The sequence below is a fragment of the Urocampus carinirostris genome, chromosome 20 (genome assembly GCF_059441175.1).
Source record: "Urocampus carinirostris isolate Australia breed hairy pipefish chromosome 20, RoL_Ucar_1.0, whole genome shotgun sequence".
NCBI classification, from domain to species: Eukaryota; Metazoa; Chordata; class Actinopteri; order Syngnathiformes; family Syngnathidae; genus Urocampus; species Urocampus carinirostris.
This window is the reverse complement of record NC_142368.1, coordinates 27,842,990-27,859,365: the sequence shown is the minus strand read 5'-3', so window position 1 is coordinate 27,859,365 and position 16,376 is coordinate 27,842,990. Positions and strand designations below refer to the sequence as shown.

The following is a 16,376-nucleotide window of genomic DNA, read 5'->3' as shown; positions in this document are numbered from 1 at the left end:
CGATGACGTAATTCCGGAACAAATCTCAGGATGGTGTGAAGTTTCCGGTCAGCGCTGGTCTCAATGTTATGCTAGCAACAAACCTGCCAAAGCCGAATACGGATTTGTTTTTGGACGTTACTTGCAATTATTTTCAACTCTTCTTATGCCCACCGAAGGTCAGAATGACTTGTAAACGCAAAAATGTTAGTTTTCAAAAACGGGGAGACAGTTCGGCCAGCCACCACTGCTGTGTACCTTAATGTACAGTATTGGCTACTTGTAATTCGGTCCTAAGCTTCCTTACGTTTCCCCAAATCTCCGAATTACGAAAACGGTGAGTCATCAATAATCGAAGAGACGACTTCATTGTTAAAAGTAGCTCTCGAGTGTGTAACCGACATTTTCAAAGCTCAGATAGCTTATGCCCACAGATGTGTATAGATATTTGACCCCTGATAACTTACCTGCAATATGCTTTAGTGTTATGTTTTTGCTTTCTTTAAAATACACACATGACTCCCGTTGCAGACTGTTGACTTTTTCTTTAATAAAAGTATTGCATTGAAATTTGTTCCATGTCAACGTATTTGCACATTGAAAGGTACCAGAAAAACAAATCAACATTTTGTTTCATACAATGCAACACAGCATTGTCTGTGAATGCGCTGCACAAGAATGTCTTCATTGGCAAAGATAACAAAGTCACACCTGTAATCAACAACTGCCCTTGGACTTGCCAATAATGGCAATGGCTTTCTTTCAGCTTATGCACACCATGGTCAATTTTGAGGTACTTGCAATCTATGTAACTTTATATATTTGGGCATTTATTTTCAACAAGCCCAAATGATGGTCGCTCGATAGAATCATATACCAGCCCATCAGGTGATGCACCCAACCACGGTTCATTTGGATGAACCACTAGCCCGCATGTGGTTAAGTTCACATTTTTTAAAACAACATAATCTTTTAAGGCGCTTGATTCTATGTGCAGACGCCTCTTCATGTCTTCAGTTTGTCGTGTGAGTCTTTCTGCCAGGTTTTCTGCTTTGCTCGGAGCAACATGACTGACCTCCCTGAAATGCGACGCAGTTACTCTGTGGTTTGGTCTGTGGTGCTGCGCTGGACGCTCGGACCATTCTCCTGACATCAGTTACCGTGATCTTCGGCAACTCCAACAAACAGCGTGTATAAGTTAACTCTACCATTTCGCGCTTTGTTCGTGCTGTTTACGAGAGACCGGAAATGACTAAACATCCTTCCTCGAACGCGGAAGTCGTGCATAGAGCCCATTTAAAGATAAAAATGATGAAATATTTGATATTGTGAACCAATTCTGAAATAATATATTTTTAAAAAAAAACTTAAGGACATTTTCAGCTAAGTTGAGATTTATCTCGTCAATATATATTTCTGGTTTGACCATTATCAGAAGCACTGACCAATCCCCTTTATCATATTTGAATTGGATTTAATTACGCTTCTTTCATTTGTATATTTATCTAAAATGCTCTGAAATTGTGTAATCACATTTAACCCAGGTGTTGCCTTGTCAATTCTCTATAACTTAGGACTTCGGAATCAATAGTGGCATTTAGTGTACAGTAGTGGAATAAACGTTTCTCACTATCACTCATTATCTATGTATCTACCCTGGTCATATCCCTCGAGAGAGGTGACCGACAGCAAGACAAACACATACAAAAACTAAGAAAATTTAAAAAAAAGGGGAAAAAGTAGCAAAAAACACGCAACATTTTTTAGACCATGGCCAACCCAAATGCCCAAACACCCAAACAAGTTAAGCACCTCGGCACCCAAGGTGGTCATGCTTTCATCCCTCCAGTTGAAACAGGACACAAGAAAGCTGCCATGTCACTCAGGTCAGGGTGACACAACACACTCTTCTGTTCAACAGCAGGGCCTGACAGCTTTCACTGGTTCCCCCCTGCCGCATCATACAAGTGCCCTGCCCATCCCTTAGAACACGTCTAAACATCCCACTATCCTTTTACAACACCTCCACTCATTCCTATCGCCAACAAGAGCTCTAGCTTCCACTGTATTTAGACCTTTTTCCTGCAGTGCACCATCAATCTACGTCAGGGGTCGCAACCTATGGCACGCGAGCGCACGGCCAGAAAATGATTTTTTATTATTATTATTATTTTAAAAGCGCATTTACCTGAAATTTAGACATCTTCAGTTGCGCGCCATGTTATGTAAAGGATTTACGTTAGGCTTTACGTGGGTTTTTCAGTGTGAGTTTGCCTGGTGCCTCGCAGAGAGAGAGACCCAGCCAACGAAACACACGCGGGGATAAATGAACGAATCATGATGGTGTTATGCCGAGAAATGCAGTCCCCTCTTAACATCCATACTCATACTCTTGTTGATCATCACTCTCCTCGGAGCACCCAAAACCTTGCTTCCTTGATTCACTCCGTGCAATACCTCGCACTTCATTCTACCAACTGCAGCCGCATCACAGCCCAAGTACCTAAAGCTTTCAACTTCTTCCAGCACCTGTCCATAATATGTATGTAAGTATCCCCTTAAATCAGATGTGTTGTTAAGGATATGTAGGGATCAGAATTTTCCGCGGATCCGCGGATTTCCGCTGTTTTTGAACCCCAAAGGTCATTCCCGTAAATCTCTAAATTCGATGAGAAAATATTTTGGGGGGGTGAGGTATGATACGTTACTGTTTCATCACCCCAAGTTAGCAGTTAGAGATCGCGAGAAAAATCGTCAAAAAGAAGCGCAGCGCATTAGATCTATAACACACAACAAATAGATCGACTCCTACCATTGGTCGATAGGTTCGCTGATAACCAATCAGTGGAGCTTTTGTTCAGAGCGTTGGCTTTCTCAAACATGGCGCTCCTTCCGGTCTTTTCAAACGGTGAAATGAGTGTTTGAAAAAGTAAATATGAAAATACTAAGAAAAGAAGACGAGGCTTTTGTCTCCGAGATTGATAAAGGAATCAAGAATAAATTTAAGTGGTCATGGCTGGAGAAGACTGTCACAGACTGACATGTATTTTCTTTAAGCATGTTCAGTTTGTGCATTCTATTTTCAAATTAATGATGAATGGTTATTAATGTATATATTTTCATATATATTGTTGATTAGTACCTAAATACAAGGTCCATCTTCATCATCAAAACATAACAACAATGGTGATGGTTGTAACATTGTAATCCCCCAATTGTTTTAAACATCTTAAAACTGAAAAAAATACATGGTTTCTGTTTTGTTGGATTTAATTCATTCTAGTGCAATTTTCACATAGCAAATAAGATAAATGCCGTTGGCTTCGGGTGGGTTTGCCCCCCTGAGCCCCCCACCGGGCTCCGCCCTGGACCTGGCCGGGGCCTGCGGCCCCTGGACCCTGGCTATTTCAGCTGAAAATGAAAATCTCCATTCTGATCCCTGGATATGTCAGAGAGTGCAGTTTCCTTATGGGTGAGAAGATAAGCAGGACATTGTGGTTCAGCCTTTAAGCATATTTATTCCTCAACAGCAAGCAAACAAGAACACGGCTCTATTCAATACAACATGGAAATCTACAATTAGCAAAACGAAATATGGTGCGTGCTTGACGTCACACAATGGAGAACGCCTTACCGCAATATCACGAGGATCAGCGCTATTAAATTGACAAATCCCAACAGGTGTCAAACTCATTCGAGCTTGGGGGCCAAATCTTGGGAGGGGGTGTTTCAACTCACAGGAGCCGGACTAGTAGATTAAAGAGAAAGAGAGAGAGAGGACAAAAACAGTCAGTGTGAGAGACAGAAAGATAGCGAGGGAGGGAATGTGAAAGAAAAGAAATACAGAAAAAATGCAGAGAAAGAAAGAAACATAGCGAGAAAATTGAAAAAAATACTAAAATCAAGAAAGAAAGAATGACAAAGAGAGGGAACGAGTCATAGGGAAGAATAATGAAAGGAAAGCGAGAGAGTTAAAAAGAGCGAGAAAGAGAGATAAATATCCATCCATCCATTATCTGCACCACTTGTCCTCAGTACGGTCGCGGGGGTGCTGGAGCCCATTCCAGCTGTCTTCGGGCATTGGGCAGAGGATACCCTGAATTGGTTGCCAGCCAGTCGCAGGGAACACAGAGAAAATTATGACTAAAATAATTAAGATCAGTGTTTGATACTGGGTTTGATACTGCAACTACTATTTATTTACTCAATTTACCCAGAGACAGACAACTCACTCGCTCATTCACACCTAGGCCAATTAACCTGACATGCATGTTTTGGGAATGTGGGAGGAAACCGGAGTGACCAGGGGAAACCCATGCAAGCACGGGGAGAGCATGCAAACTCCACACAGTAAGGTTCGATCTCATGACCTCAGAACTGTGCAGCACACGCGCTAACTTCTGTGTCAATGTGCTGCCCATATATATATATAAAGAGAGAGAGAGAAAAGGAAGAGAATAAGACAAGGGCAGAAAAAAGATAAGAGAGAGCGAAGTAGAGAAAGAAAAAAAGGGAGAGAGGGCAGAGGTAGAAATACATGGTAGAATACTTGAAGACATAGAGGGACGGATAAAAAGCGAGAGAAAGAGAAGAAACAAAGAGAAACAGGAGGAAGAGATAAAACGAGAGAGAAAAAGAGATAATAAAAAAGAAAGAGATAAGAAAGAGTTAAAGGGAGGAAAAAATGGAGCTCCAGTTGCTTTGCGAGTGGTGCATGGCTTTTTTGTCATTTTTCTCTTGTGCTTCTCTCAATGTTGTCTCATAGGCTTGACCCCAATCTGTTTTTCCAAACACACGTTAAGAATATTACTCGAACAGCTTTTTCCATCTTCGCAACATTGCTAAAATTCGCCCTTTGCTGTCCCAGTTCGATGCGGGGATTATAATTCATGCGTTTGTTACCTCCCGTCTCGATCAATATAATGTAATACTCTCCGTCCTCCTGAAGTAAAAAATCAAGAGCCTGCAGCTGGTACAAAATGCTGCAGCGAGGCTTTTAACTAAGACAAGAAAGAGCGTTCTCCATTCGGGCCCTAAGTTGTGGAATGCTCTGCCCCCGAAGATTCAATCTGCAACTTCCGGAACTGTTTAAATCTAGGCTTAAAACACACTTAAATTCTATTTCTTATGAATGACCCATATTTCATGTTGACAATATTTGTGTATTATTTGTTATTGCAACATCCACTGCACCCTGGTCATTCTGGAAGGAGGATTACCTCACTTGCGGTCCCTTCTCAAGGTTTCTTCATTTTCATTATGTTGAGATTTTTTAGTTTTTCTTTGCCCTCATGTAGGTTTTAGATCAGGGGATGGTGTAATAATATTCTGTGGTCTGCAATAATCTGTGTAGCCCTTTGAGACTCCTTGTGATTAAGGGCTAACAAATAAAAATGACTTAACTTGAATCAAAAACCCTTGGCGGTCCTTGTCCAGCCCACCTACAATGTTTGACAGCCCTGCCTTCAATTGTGTGATCACATTTAAACCTCTGTGCTGCCTTGTCAATATTCTTTACTTTAGGACTTTGTAGTCAATAGTGTCATCTAGCGTACAATACTCGAGAAAAAAACAGTTCGTCGTCATGACGTCACAAACTCAACACAATAATGTACAAAAACATTTATTATTATAATATTGCAGTGTTAGTACATTATATAAATGTAAGCAGTACTTTATAAAAATAAAAAATTGGATTATTTTTTTATTTTTCTCCGCGTTACACAAACTCAGAAAAAAATTATAATTGAATACTAAGTATGAAAGTTAGTCAGTTTGATCTCACCTGCAGACTTTTTTGATGCAAAGCATACATGCAAAAATATAAAAGACAAATTTGTGTCATGAAATCATCATCTATCATATTATGGATAACTTTCAACTAACTAACTTTAGTTCTCTGCCATTTAATGACATTTGGGATTAAAGTTGTGTACTGGTTCTTTTATAGTTGTGCTGCAGGGCTACAACCGAACTGACCTTGCCAATCTGTTGAAATGTGAAGTTGTACATTCATAGATGGATACATTTAAAGTAATAAACACAGTAACAAAATGAACAGACACACATAAACACATGTTGAGTCATCACAGGAACACTGAACATTGAAAGATAAATGTGATGAGGTAACTTGAAGTCCTGTTCCATCTTTCCCCAAATTAGTGCTCATGTGAATGATAAAAAAAACAGGCTGTGCTGTACTCTTATGTAAAAGTAAACAATGGGAGAAAAGCTTACTTCTAGTTTCATTGAAGTAAAAACAAGTATTGCTGTGTTGCAACATTAAAAACGATTTGTTTTTTGAACTGTTGATTCCAGTGACGGATATAAATCAACCCTGAAGTTTTTATTTGATAAAATATACATTTTTAAGGGTTCCGCATTTTTCTATTCTAAGAATGTGAAAGCATAGGGAACGTTTTGATGATCTGCTAATTATCTAAAAAAATATAAAGATCCCTATTTTTTTCTCCAAAAACAGATATAGTGTGTTATACAAGGATGGTTTGTTTTAAATGTCTCAAGTACTCAAAAAATTAAGATAATTTTTTTTCACATTTTTAAACGTCTGCTTTGTTCTTGGAGTGATCAGCATGAGCCAGGCTCTCCTCATTCTCTTCTTCCTCCGCAGGGACCTAAAGATATATTAATATTATTCAGGGACTGCCAGGATAGAGCGCAAATATGATTCTGAGTTACACATTCAATCATGTGGAATATTTATCGAATAAAAAAGGATTCCATACCTCCCAGTAAATAGAGTCATCGAAGCAGTTCTGGTCAGGAGGTTGGCCCCAGATAGGCAACTTCATTATTAAACCTGAGACATCAGGGAAGGTTACAATCGGATATCTTGCTCTTGCTCTTTTCAATTAAATATGTCAGGATTGGATATATTTCTTTTCATAAACATGAATGTATTGCTCAGTTTTGATTGACTGTAGTCAGAATTGCAAGAAGGGATTGCGTTGTTGCATTTAGTGTAATACATAGTAAATATTGCAAATTTTTCAATTTCCATTTTAGAATTATGTGAAGTCAAAGTCCATTTTATTTGGCAAATTCCTAGGTTGTTCTTAACATACAAGCAATCGAAATATCATTTCTCACTCTCCCATGCGCGGACATTGATAATAATAAAGTGCAGATGCACAGAACAGTCCTAACCTGAGATAATACTAAATAAAAGTGCAAGTGACTTTTCTGCTAATACTAAAGTAAAACAACCGAAATATAAGACACAGCAAACAGTAAAGTGTTCCAAGTAGCAGCAGTAGTAGCAATAGTATAAATAAATAAAGGTAAAATATATAAAAGTATAAGATATAATAGGTAAAATAATAATACATTAAGTCACCTCATTCAAATTTATATTTAAAAAAAATAAATCCTGTAGTCTTGTTTGACAAACCCGAAAACAATTACGGGAAAAATGTTTTTCTTAACTCCCTTTTAGGGCAGCACGGCGGCGCAGTGGTTAGCGCTTGTGCGGCACAGTTCGTGTCTTGGGAACCTCCTGCGTGGGTTCAAATCCAGCTCCAAACTTCCTGTGCGGAGTTTGTATGTTCTCCCCGTGCTTGTGTGGGTTTCCTCCAGGCACTCCGGTTTCCTCCCACATTCCAAAAACATCCATTTCAGGTGAACTGGCCGGTCCAAATTGTCCCTAGGTGTGAATGAGCGAGTGAGTTGTCTGTCCCCGTGTGCCCTGCGTTTGGCTGGCAACGAGTTCAGGGTGTCCCATGCCCACTGCCCGATGATTGCTGGGATGGGCTCCAGCAACCCCGCGACCCTACTGAGGATAAGCGGTGTAGCTAATGAGATGAGATGAGAACTCCCTTTTAATTTTCTTTTAAAAATCTAAATATTTGTGACACAGAATTACTATTATCTTACTTTTCTGTGCATTGTGTCCCTGATTTGGCAGGATAGGGCTATCTCCATAGCACTGAGATAATATGTATTGTACAAACTGCACTCCTGAGCTTTATTTTTCTTTGTTATTTGTCTAGATTGAAGTTGGAACATTCCTTAATATGTTAATAAAGTGTATACTGTGTAAATTCTTATCTCCTCCCACCTGTGATAGCCCCTCCGACCAAAGCGAATCCGAGGGACGAAGCCAAGGCAGCAGCTTGCATGGTGGCTTTCCTTTAAATTTGAACAGATGGTATTCAACAACAAATTGAACCGAACTAGATTTGATTTACTGAACCTTACCCGTCCTTTTTCCCCAAAGCCACGGCCACAATGCCAGCCAAGCCTCCCAGGATGCCCGGCATGCCGTGCAGATTATGTACTCCGCAGGTATCCTGGATGCCTAAATTAGATGCCAAAACAGGCTGGGGAAGGGACCAGAAAATTACTTTGGAATTGAATATTAACATATGCCTATGTTTTAAACCCCACACTTACAGTCAGGTACTTGAAACCAAGCGTTGAAACGATGCCAGCCACTAATCCAATCAGCATCGCCCCAAAGGGCCCGATGTTCATGTCAGCGCAGGTTCCCACGGCGACGCCACCAGCTAAGGTTGCGTTTTGAATGTGAACCTGTGCCATTGAAATTCCGTGAAAGAACATGTTAAAAATACAAGCCACTGAAATTGAAGTCACATTTCAGTGCCATCTAAGTTCATCTCACCATGTCCAGTTTTCCTTTGTGCTCCACCAGGCTGGAGATGGCGTAGGCGGAGAGCACGCAGGCAGCCAAGGAGAGGTAGGTGTTGATCACTGCTGTCAGCTGGGTAAAGCCCGGATCTGCGATTGCCGAGTTAAAACTGGGCCAGAACATCCAGAGGAACACTGTCCCTATTGACAAAAAAAGATTATGCAGTGTTGAATGTGCAGTGACATTTATGTCCTCTAGATGACGTAAACGATCAGGAAGACTGTAGAGCAGGGGTCTTCAATCTTTTTGAATCCGAGAGCTACCTTTTGTTATTAATTAGCACAAAGAGCACCCGGTTTGTTATCTATTTCTAAAATAACAACTTATCATGTTATTACTATGTCTTTACAATCTTATTATCAGGTTAACTTATTCACTAACAATGACGATTAGATACGTCAATTATCCATTTCAATTCGCAGATGACAGGTTTAGACGTCAAGCCTTCATTTTCTACTTAACTAAACTAGGAATACGTTAACTGAGCTGGTAGTGAATGAGTTAAATACCATAAGGAAGTAGTTATCTTTTAAATAACTCACCTAATTAACTAGTTAGTTTGTAACTGGTTTCCTTATATCGGGGTGTTAGTGTGTGTGAATGGATGAGTGTGGAATGCCTTGTAAAGTGCTTTAAGAGGTCTCCAGTGACTTGAAAAGCGCTAAAAAAAGTGGAGTTCATATAGCATTTACATATCTAATTAACTACCTGTAACGATGACAGACGTCAAAGAACAATTTTGAAATCAGTGCCAGTGACTTGAGTTAGATTTTCCAGTTAGTAGTTAACTAGGCTGTTAGCAGATGATTTAATTATTGGAAGTAGGGTTAAATAGACTCAGTCAACCACTAAAACACATTTTTTTCTGGAAAATCACAATGACCCAGTACTGGTGAGTTATTTTCTGAACAGGCCCACGGGCACCTCATCTGTCCTCAGAGGGCATGAGGGAGCCCGCAGGCACCACATTGGAGACCCCTGCTGTAGAGAATTGCAACTCAATCTCGGACTATTACCAATCATAGCAAACAAATCAGAGTGGTAAACAGAGCCGTCGTTCTCGTGCCCATTCCTCAGACCAGGTCGGTAAAGTACCCGAGCCACAGCCAGACCGAAATAGGCTCCATAGGCGTGGATGATCATGGAGGCCCCAACATCGTTGGCCTGTAAACAAAAGTAAACGGTTACTCTCATTTTCTGGCTTTTTAGAGTAATAGCTGTCCAAAGTGAAGTGGTACATTTTAATCAACTCACGTGCATGATCTCTGCCACCAGATGCTCATTAATGGAAAAAATAGTGATCTCTAAGATTGTCATGATAAGCAACTGCACAGGACTAGTTTTGCCAAGAACTGCGCCAAAGGAGATGAGGACGGTGGCCGTGCTGAAGTCCGCGTTGATGATTCTACCAAGTGAGAAAATAATCACGATAATCAATTCGTTTTTTTCAACATAAATGACCCTCTTGGATTGTTGCATTTGGTACAAATAAAGGTTGAAGGGCTAAACATGTACAAAATGTAAAAAGTAGAAAGTAAAAAGTTCATAGTCTACAACATCCTACATTTTTCATGTGTGTTGCCAGAACCTACTTAAATCTATCCATTATCTGCACCTCTTACACTCAGTAGGGTCGCGGGAGCCCATCCCAGCTGTCTTTGGGCAGTAAACTGGCAGCCAGTCACAGGGCTCACAGAGACAGACAACTCACTCGCTCATTCACACCTAGGGACAATTTGAACTGGCCAATTAACCTGACATGCATGTTTTTCGAATGTGGGAGGAAACTGGAGTGCCCACGTAGGCACGAACATGCAAACTCCACATGGGGAGGCTGCGGTTGCTGGACTTGAACCCTGAACCTCTGCACCATGGCTAACTACCGAGCCACTGTGCAGCCCTACTTATAGCTATATTTACCAACGTCCATAGTTATCTGTCAACATGAGCATGTGTATTCACATTTAGAAAACAAGTTCAAATGCTCTTTGCTTGGACAAACCTTCACAGGAAATTTTTCACAAAATTGTACCCCATCTTTTGATTTTGTGACACTAAATTGCCACAGCCTCGTTTATCATGTACCTTGTGCTCTTAATTTGGTATCTCCATGGCATCGAGACGATATGCATCAATGAATTTGAAAATTTTAAATCGGCATTTAAGCTAGGACACCCATTTTACTCTTGGCTGTCATCTGAAAAGGACATAACAGCCACTCAGAGCTCAATTAATGATCAACGGGGGCAAGGTTATTTTATTTTATTTTTTTCCTTTAAATTGTAGATTTAAATACCAATGCAATTTTAAAACATATTGTAATGATTTTGGGGCACACACGCAGGTTTATTGAAAAAGAAAAATGTAGGACGCTAAAATTGTGTGAATAAATGTATGAAAAAATAGTGAATTTGTTAAGGATTTTACACCTTGAACATTGGGGGCCAACAACATGGTGTCACGTCTGGCGTGGTTGCCATGGCGCCCAGTTGGCCCCGTCCAAGAACTGATTGCTTGTTGGAGTACTTGACTCTGAGAAATGCCTAGTCTGTAAATTTGCCAGCGTTTGATCCTATTTAGTTTTTGGTCTGATCCGTTTGTTTTTGGACATTCTTTTCTTTTGATCCACTCCTGCGACCATCGATTCTCTGATCGAGTGTGCGCACCCTCCCTATCCTCCCCCAACAAGTGATGAGTACGTTTACGCGAATGGGTCCTTATTTCCTGTTTCCTGCTCCGCTCCGTGACAGAACGCTCAAGCCAGTTTTGGACCCAGTGGATGCTCACACCAGCGCAAATTGGGGAGAGCTAGACACTTCCTACGCTCTCCAGCAGTTGGATCGGACGGAGGGCGCCGTCTGGCGATCGCCCAGTGATGTCACCGCCCTTCAACTGCAGGTTGAGCGAACTTAACGGAGCATACAGCACCAGATGGAGCAATTAGCTCAGCGGACTAAATTCATGTCGCGTCAGCTGAGTGAGCTCCTGTCGGCAACGGCCCCGCCTCCCGGGGTCTCTTCTCCGGCCGCGCCGTCACCTTTCCTGCCCACTCAAACCACGGCCCCGCCCGCCGTGGCCATGGCTGTGTCTCAAATGGGGTTCCCAAAAAAATTTGGCGCCGAGCTGTCCGAGGTTCCCATCGACCTCAACGCCGCGCCCGTCGACCTCAACGCCACGCCTGGCGGCCAACCCTCCTTACCCGTCTGTCAGTTTGACTCCCCGGCCCGCCACTCCGATTCGTCTGCCTGCCACTCCCACTCTTCGACTTGCCCGTTCGACTCTTCTGCAACGCCCGATCTGTTTGAGGTACCCGCCTGCTTGCCTGATCTGCCTGTCCGTCTGTCAGACTCGTCTGTCTGTCCGCCTTGCCATGCCTGTTTGTCGACCTGTCTGCCTGCCTGATTCACCCGTCCGCCTGTCAGATTCTTCTGCTCGCCACTCCGATTCGTCTGCCTGCCACTCCGACTCTTCGACTCGCACGTTCGACTCTTCTGCAACGCCCGATCTGTCTGAGGTTCCCGTCTGTTTGCTTGATTTGCCTGTCCGCCTGTCAGACTCGTCCGTCTGTCCGCCTGCCATGCCTGTTTGTCGACCTGTCTACCTGCCTGATTCACTCGTTCACTCCGATTCGTCTGCTTACCTGCCCGGTTTGTCCGCCCACCACTCCGATTCGTCCGCCTAGCGGCCCTGCCTCTCCCCGATCCTGCTTTTTCCTCAAGAGCATCAGCCCATTCTGGGGGGCGATGTATTTGGTTTTTGTTGGGACTTCAGGAGCCGTCCCTTAAGGGGGGCATTCTTGGCGCCCAGTTGGTCCTAGCCGGGTGGCGCCGGATTCTGGCGCGGTTGCCTCGGCGCCCAGTTGGCCCCGCCCATGAACACCGGCTGAGACGCATTTGACTGATTGCTTGTTGGAGTACTTAAACGCATCTCTTTGAACTGTGCTTTGCTGGAGCGTTGTTATACTTTGTTAAACTTTTGAACCTTCTGTGAGATTTCTGCCAGTTGTGTTTGACTCTGAGAAATACCTAGTCTGTAAATTTGCCAGTGTTTGATCCTGTTTTGTTTTTGGTCTGATCCGTTTGTTTTTGGACATACTTTGCTTTTGAGTGGATTTCTAATCCACTCCTGCGACCATCGATTCACGGATCGAGTGTGCGCACCCTCCTCATCCTCCCCCAATATAATGTGAGTAGGTCTACGCGAATGGGTCCTTATTTCCTGTTTCCTGCTCCGCTCCGTGTCACTTGGTGCTTATGGGTTCCATCCTAAGCCTCGAAGTGATAACGTGTTAAAAAGTCATGTGTTTTACCATTCGATATAAAAAGTAATTTGATCTTATTAATCATTTCCCTGTTGTGAAGGAATTTGAAGAGTTGGATGTGCCTTACTTAAAGATATTGATCTTGATTTTTCCATCATCCAGGTGCCAAATTCCCTGCATGAGAAGACCCCACTGCAGGCCAAAGCCAGCAAGCAGCAGGTTGATGCCCACGCTGCTGAAACCATATCTCTTCAGGAAGGTCATCAAGAAGCCAAAGCCGATGAATATCATCACATGGACATCCTGGAACACTGGAAACACACAAGAATAAGAGGTAAGTGCTGTTTTTTTCTGTCAAACCACGTTGGATAAAACGGATTGATTTATTATGTGACGTGGTTAATTCAGCACGATCACCGCGCTATTAGTTCACTCACGAGCTGTTGAAATAATTTATTGGGCGTTGGTGAGGCTCCCAGGAGTCGTTTTCTTAAACAAGGGCTGTTTTGTCAACTGTGACCCTTCAGCTTGAGAAGCAATTGAATCACACTTAAATGAGATGCAGTGTTTCTGTGAGTTGGCAGCCTTGTTCTGCTTATATGAGGGGCATATGACTCTAACGGTTTGGATGCAGTATGGCTCTTAACATATGTTGCATGTTTTTTTTTAACTTATACTTGGCGACGGCGATCGTAAACAGCAAAACAATACTCCAGTCTTAAGTAGCGAAGGGCATTGTTGGTGATGAGTGTTCCCTCAAAGGCAGGAAATTAGATTGAATGTGATGAGCTCTAATCATGTAAATAACATTAGACCATTAAACAATAGAAGTAATTTTCTTTTTCTATAACAGATTTAATGGTAGCATGTATTGTCCAACAGGACTATAGCCGTCCTCAAATTCTGTTATGATTGGTTCTTAGTAAGGTTAAAGGGGATTATATCAATTCACATAACAAATATTTAAGGAATCGATCAATTGTTGAGATTAATTGTTCAGCTTGAAAATATTTTCTGATGTTTGTAGCCCTTGTCAATGGAGACCGATAATATTTTGTATATGAATTAAAGTGTTTTTGTATTTAATTTTATTATTCTTTTAACTGGTATTTTTATCAATAAATGTTAACATATTCAAAATCGAAAGCCTCTGATATTTGTTCTGACACTGACACTGCTATGTTTGGGATCCTAAGTAACAGTTTTCTGCAATACTTTTTATTTTTCGCTTAAACTGTAAGTATGGGAAAGAAGGACCTACAGGAATTGTATAACTATTTATTAAAACTTAAAATCAAACAGCTGCATGTCTTACTGTTTTTTTACTTTTTTCCCCTAAAATAAATGTATTATAATGGACACTGAATTACTTTATACAGTCCATTTAAATGTAGTTATATTTAAGGATCGGTAGGTACTGATATTATCTAAAACTATCAGTGACTATACTGGAGGACCTCCAATAACATTTATCAACTAATTAGCACAGCTCATTTGCTGGATGCACGGAAAATTATATTTTATTTCTGAGGTCTAATTATTCGACAAAAAAATGCCAATGTTCACAATATCTTTAAACAAAAATGATTTTAATTATTACTGTACATACATTTTGTCATTAAGTTGCACAAGATAATTCATTGAGACAGAATCCTAAAATCTTTTTTCTGGATCCAAATATTATCTCGTGGGTTAGAATTATTAAATTACATAAAATAGAGTAAATTCAGCAAAATCTTTTTCTGTTAAAATTCATATTAAGCTTGATCAGCGTACTGAATATACTGTAAGCTTCCAAAATTGGGAGGAAGCGACAGCGGCTGGCGTCATGCCCAGATGTTAGGTAATGCCCAGCAGTGGAGATGCTCCAACTTGGCTACAAATAAAATGCATCATGAATGAAAGGAAGGATGCTCTAAATTACATTTGCGCCATAAAAGTGTCATCGGCTGTCTTTCGTAGAATTTTCAATTCAGGGACCGTGGTAGTATTTTTGCATGTTAGTCTTTGGTTTTACACCTTAAGTTTTTCTTTTCAGGCATCTTGCAACAAAAATCAAATCACAAAACTAGCAAATTAAAAAAGAGATGATAGATTGACACCAAAGGCTTAAAGGAGACCTGTCCCCTAGATACATTTGGACACTTTTTCTATCAATCATTTTAAGTCATTATCATGTCTTACATCATTGTAACATAATTTGTTAGTCAGTTTAGAAATGATCACATGGTTTGAATATACATTTTTTTCCCACTCTTCTTTTTTATCCCCTCATCTTTTTCTTCCTTACTCGCCAAAGAGTACATAAAACCTGGGACAAATAGACATTTTCACTTGTAAATTGGGAATAAAAAAGTATTTTTGTGTATATCAAAATGACAAAACTATTCTGCAGACCAATAAAGTTCAAGTCAAGTCAAGTCACATTTTTTTATATGGCCCTTAATCACAAAAATGACTCAAAGGACTGCACAGGATTACAATTACACAATTACCTGATCTTAAACCAAGTCTTCCAAATTAAAGTAAGCTTATCTCTGTGTTTCAGACCTGCCACGCCCAATCCAATAGTTGTAAATGGAAACATTTCAAATTTCCTATTGACAGCACGCAACCCAGCACTCCGTCAACGCAGCTTTCTCAGTGACCAGTACCACCAGTCTTACTTACTGGGATAGAGCTCCATAGGCGGGGCGGGGTGGCCCGTGCCATTATCGTGTGCTTCATGTCCGTTGTGCCCGTGAGCTTTCCCGTCATCGTACACAACAAAAACGGCGAAAAGGATGATGGTGATAACTTCCAATGCCAAGGCCACAATGGGGAACTTGAGTCTCATGTTGGTGGCGTACGCAGGCATCCCTGGTCGTCAAATTTACACACACTCGCGTGCTTGTATACAGAAACCTGCTCTGAGTGAAGGGAGGGAAGAAAACGGAGACTGCTTTTAAAGTGATGCAGGGGGGGTTTCGACTGGACGGGCCTCTTAGATGATGAAAACCCACCCTGTTTCTTTCACCCTTCCCCCTTGGTTTATTTCAGGGATGGGTTTCCTCTATACTCGATGTAACAAAAGTAAACACCAAAGTGTGGTGATTAATAGATATACAGTACTTTTACAGTACACACTTAACTTCCATTTAACGTTTTTTGAGACCAATACCAGTGAGATTTCACTGATACCATTATTACTTTGGATACTTCACCGTTCCCTCCAAAATCAACTAGATACTTATGATATAACCCTTTACTGATATTTTTAATTATTGGTTACTGCTGTATTTATGAAAACAGATTCAATGCTTAATATCATTATCAATCTTTAAGGATTAAAACAATAAATTAACATAAAATATATGTAACTACAATATGTTGATATAAAGAGTTTACACGCCTCATTTAAAGCTCCACGTTTACAAATCAATATACGCTCATGAAATTTGTAGTGTTTATGTTTGATTCTAAGCCTGA

At 41.0% G+C, this 16,376-nt stretch overlaps 1 protein-coding gene across 1 annotated transcript; it reads right to left on the bottom strand.

Annotated features, from left to right (window-relative positions):
* Nucleotides 1-5,586: 5,586 nt before the first annotated feature.
* Nucleotides 5,587-15,817, bottom strand: rhag (Rh associated glycoprotein). The gene is made up of 10 exons (XM_088324502.1): nt 15,579-15,817; nt 13,036-13,219; nt 9,902-10,052; nt 9,664-9,811; nt 8,621-8,787; nt 8,392-8,529; nt 8,197-8,318; nt 8,057-8,127; nt 6,726-6,799; nt 5,587-6,614 (listed from the first exon to the last, which is right to left on the bottom strand). The coding sequence occupies exons 1-10, from the start codon at nt 15,763-15,765 to the stop codon at nt 6,540-6,542; spliced, it is 1,317 nt and encodes a 438-aa protein (XP_088180628.1). The 5' UTR covers nt 15,766-15,817; the 3' UTR covers nt 5,587-6,539.
* Nucleotides 15,818-16,376: the final 559 nt, after the last annotated feature.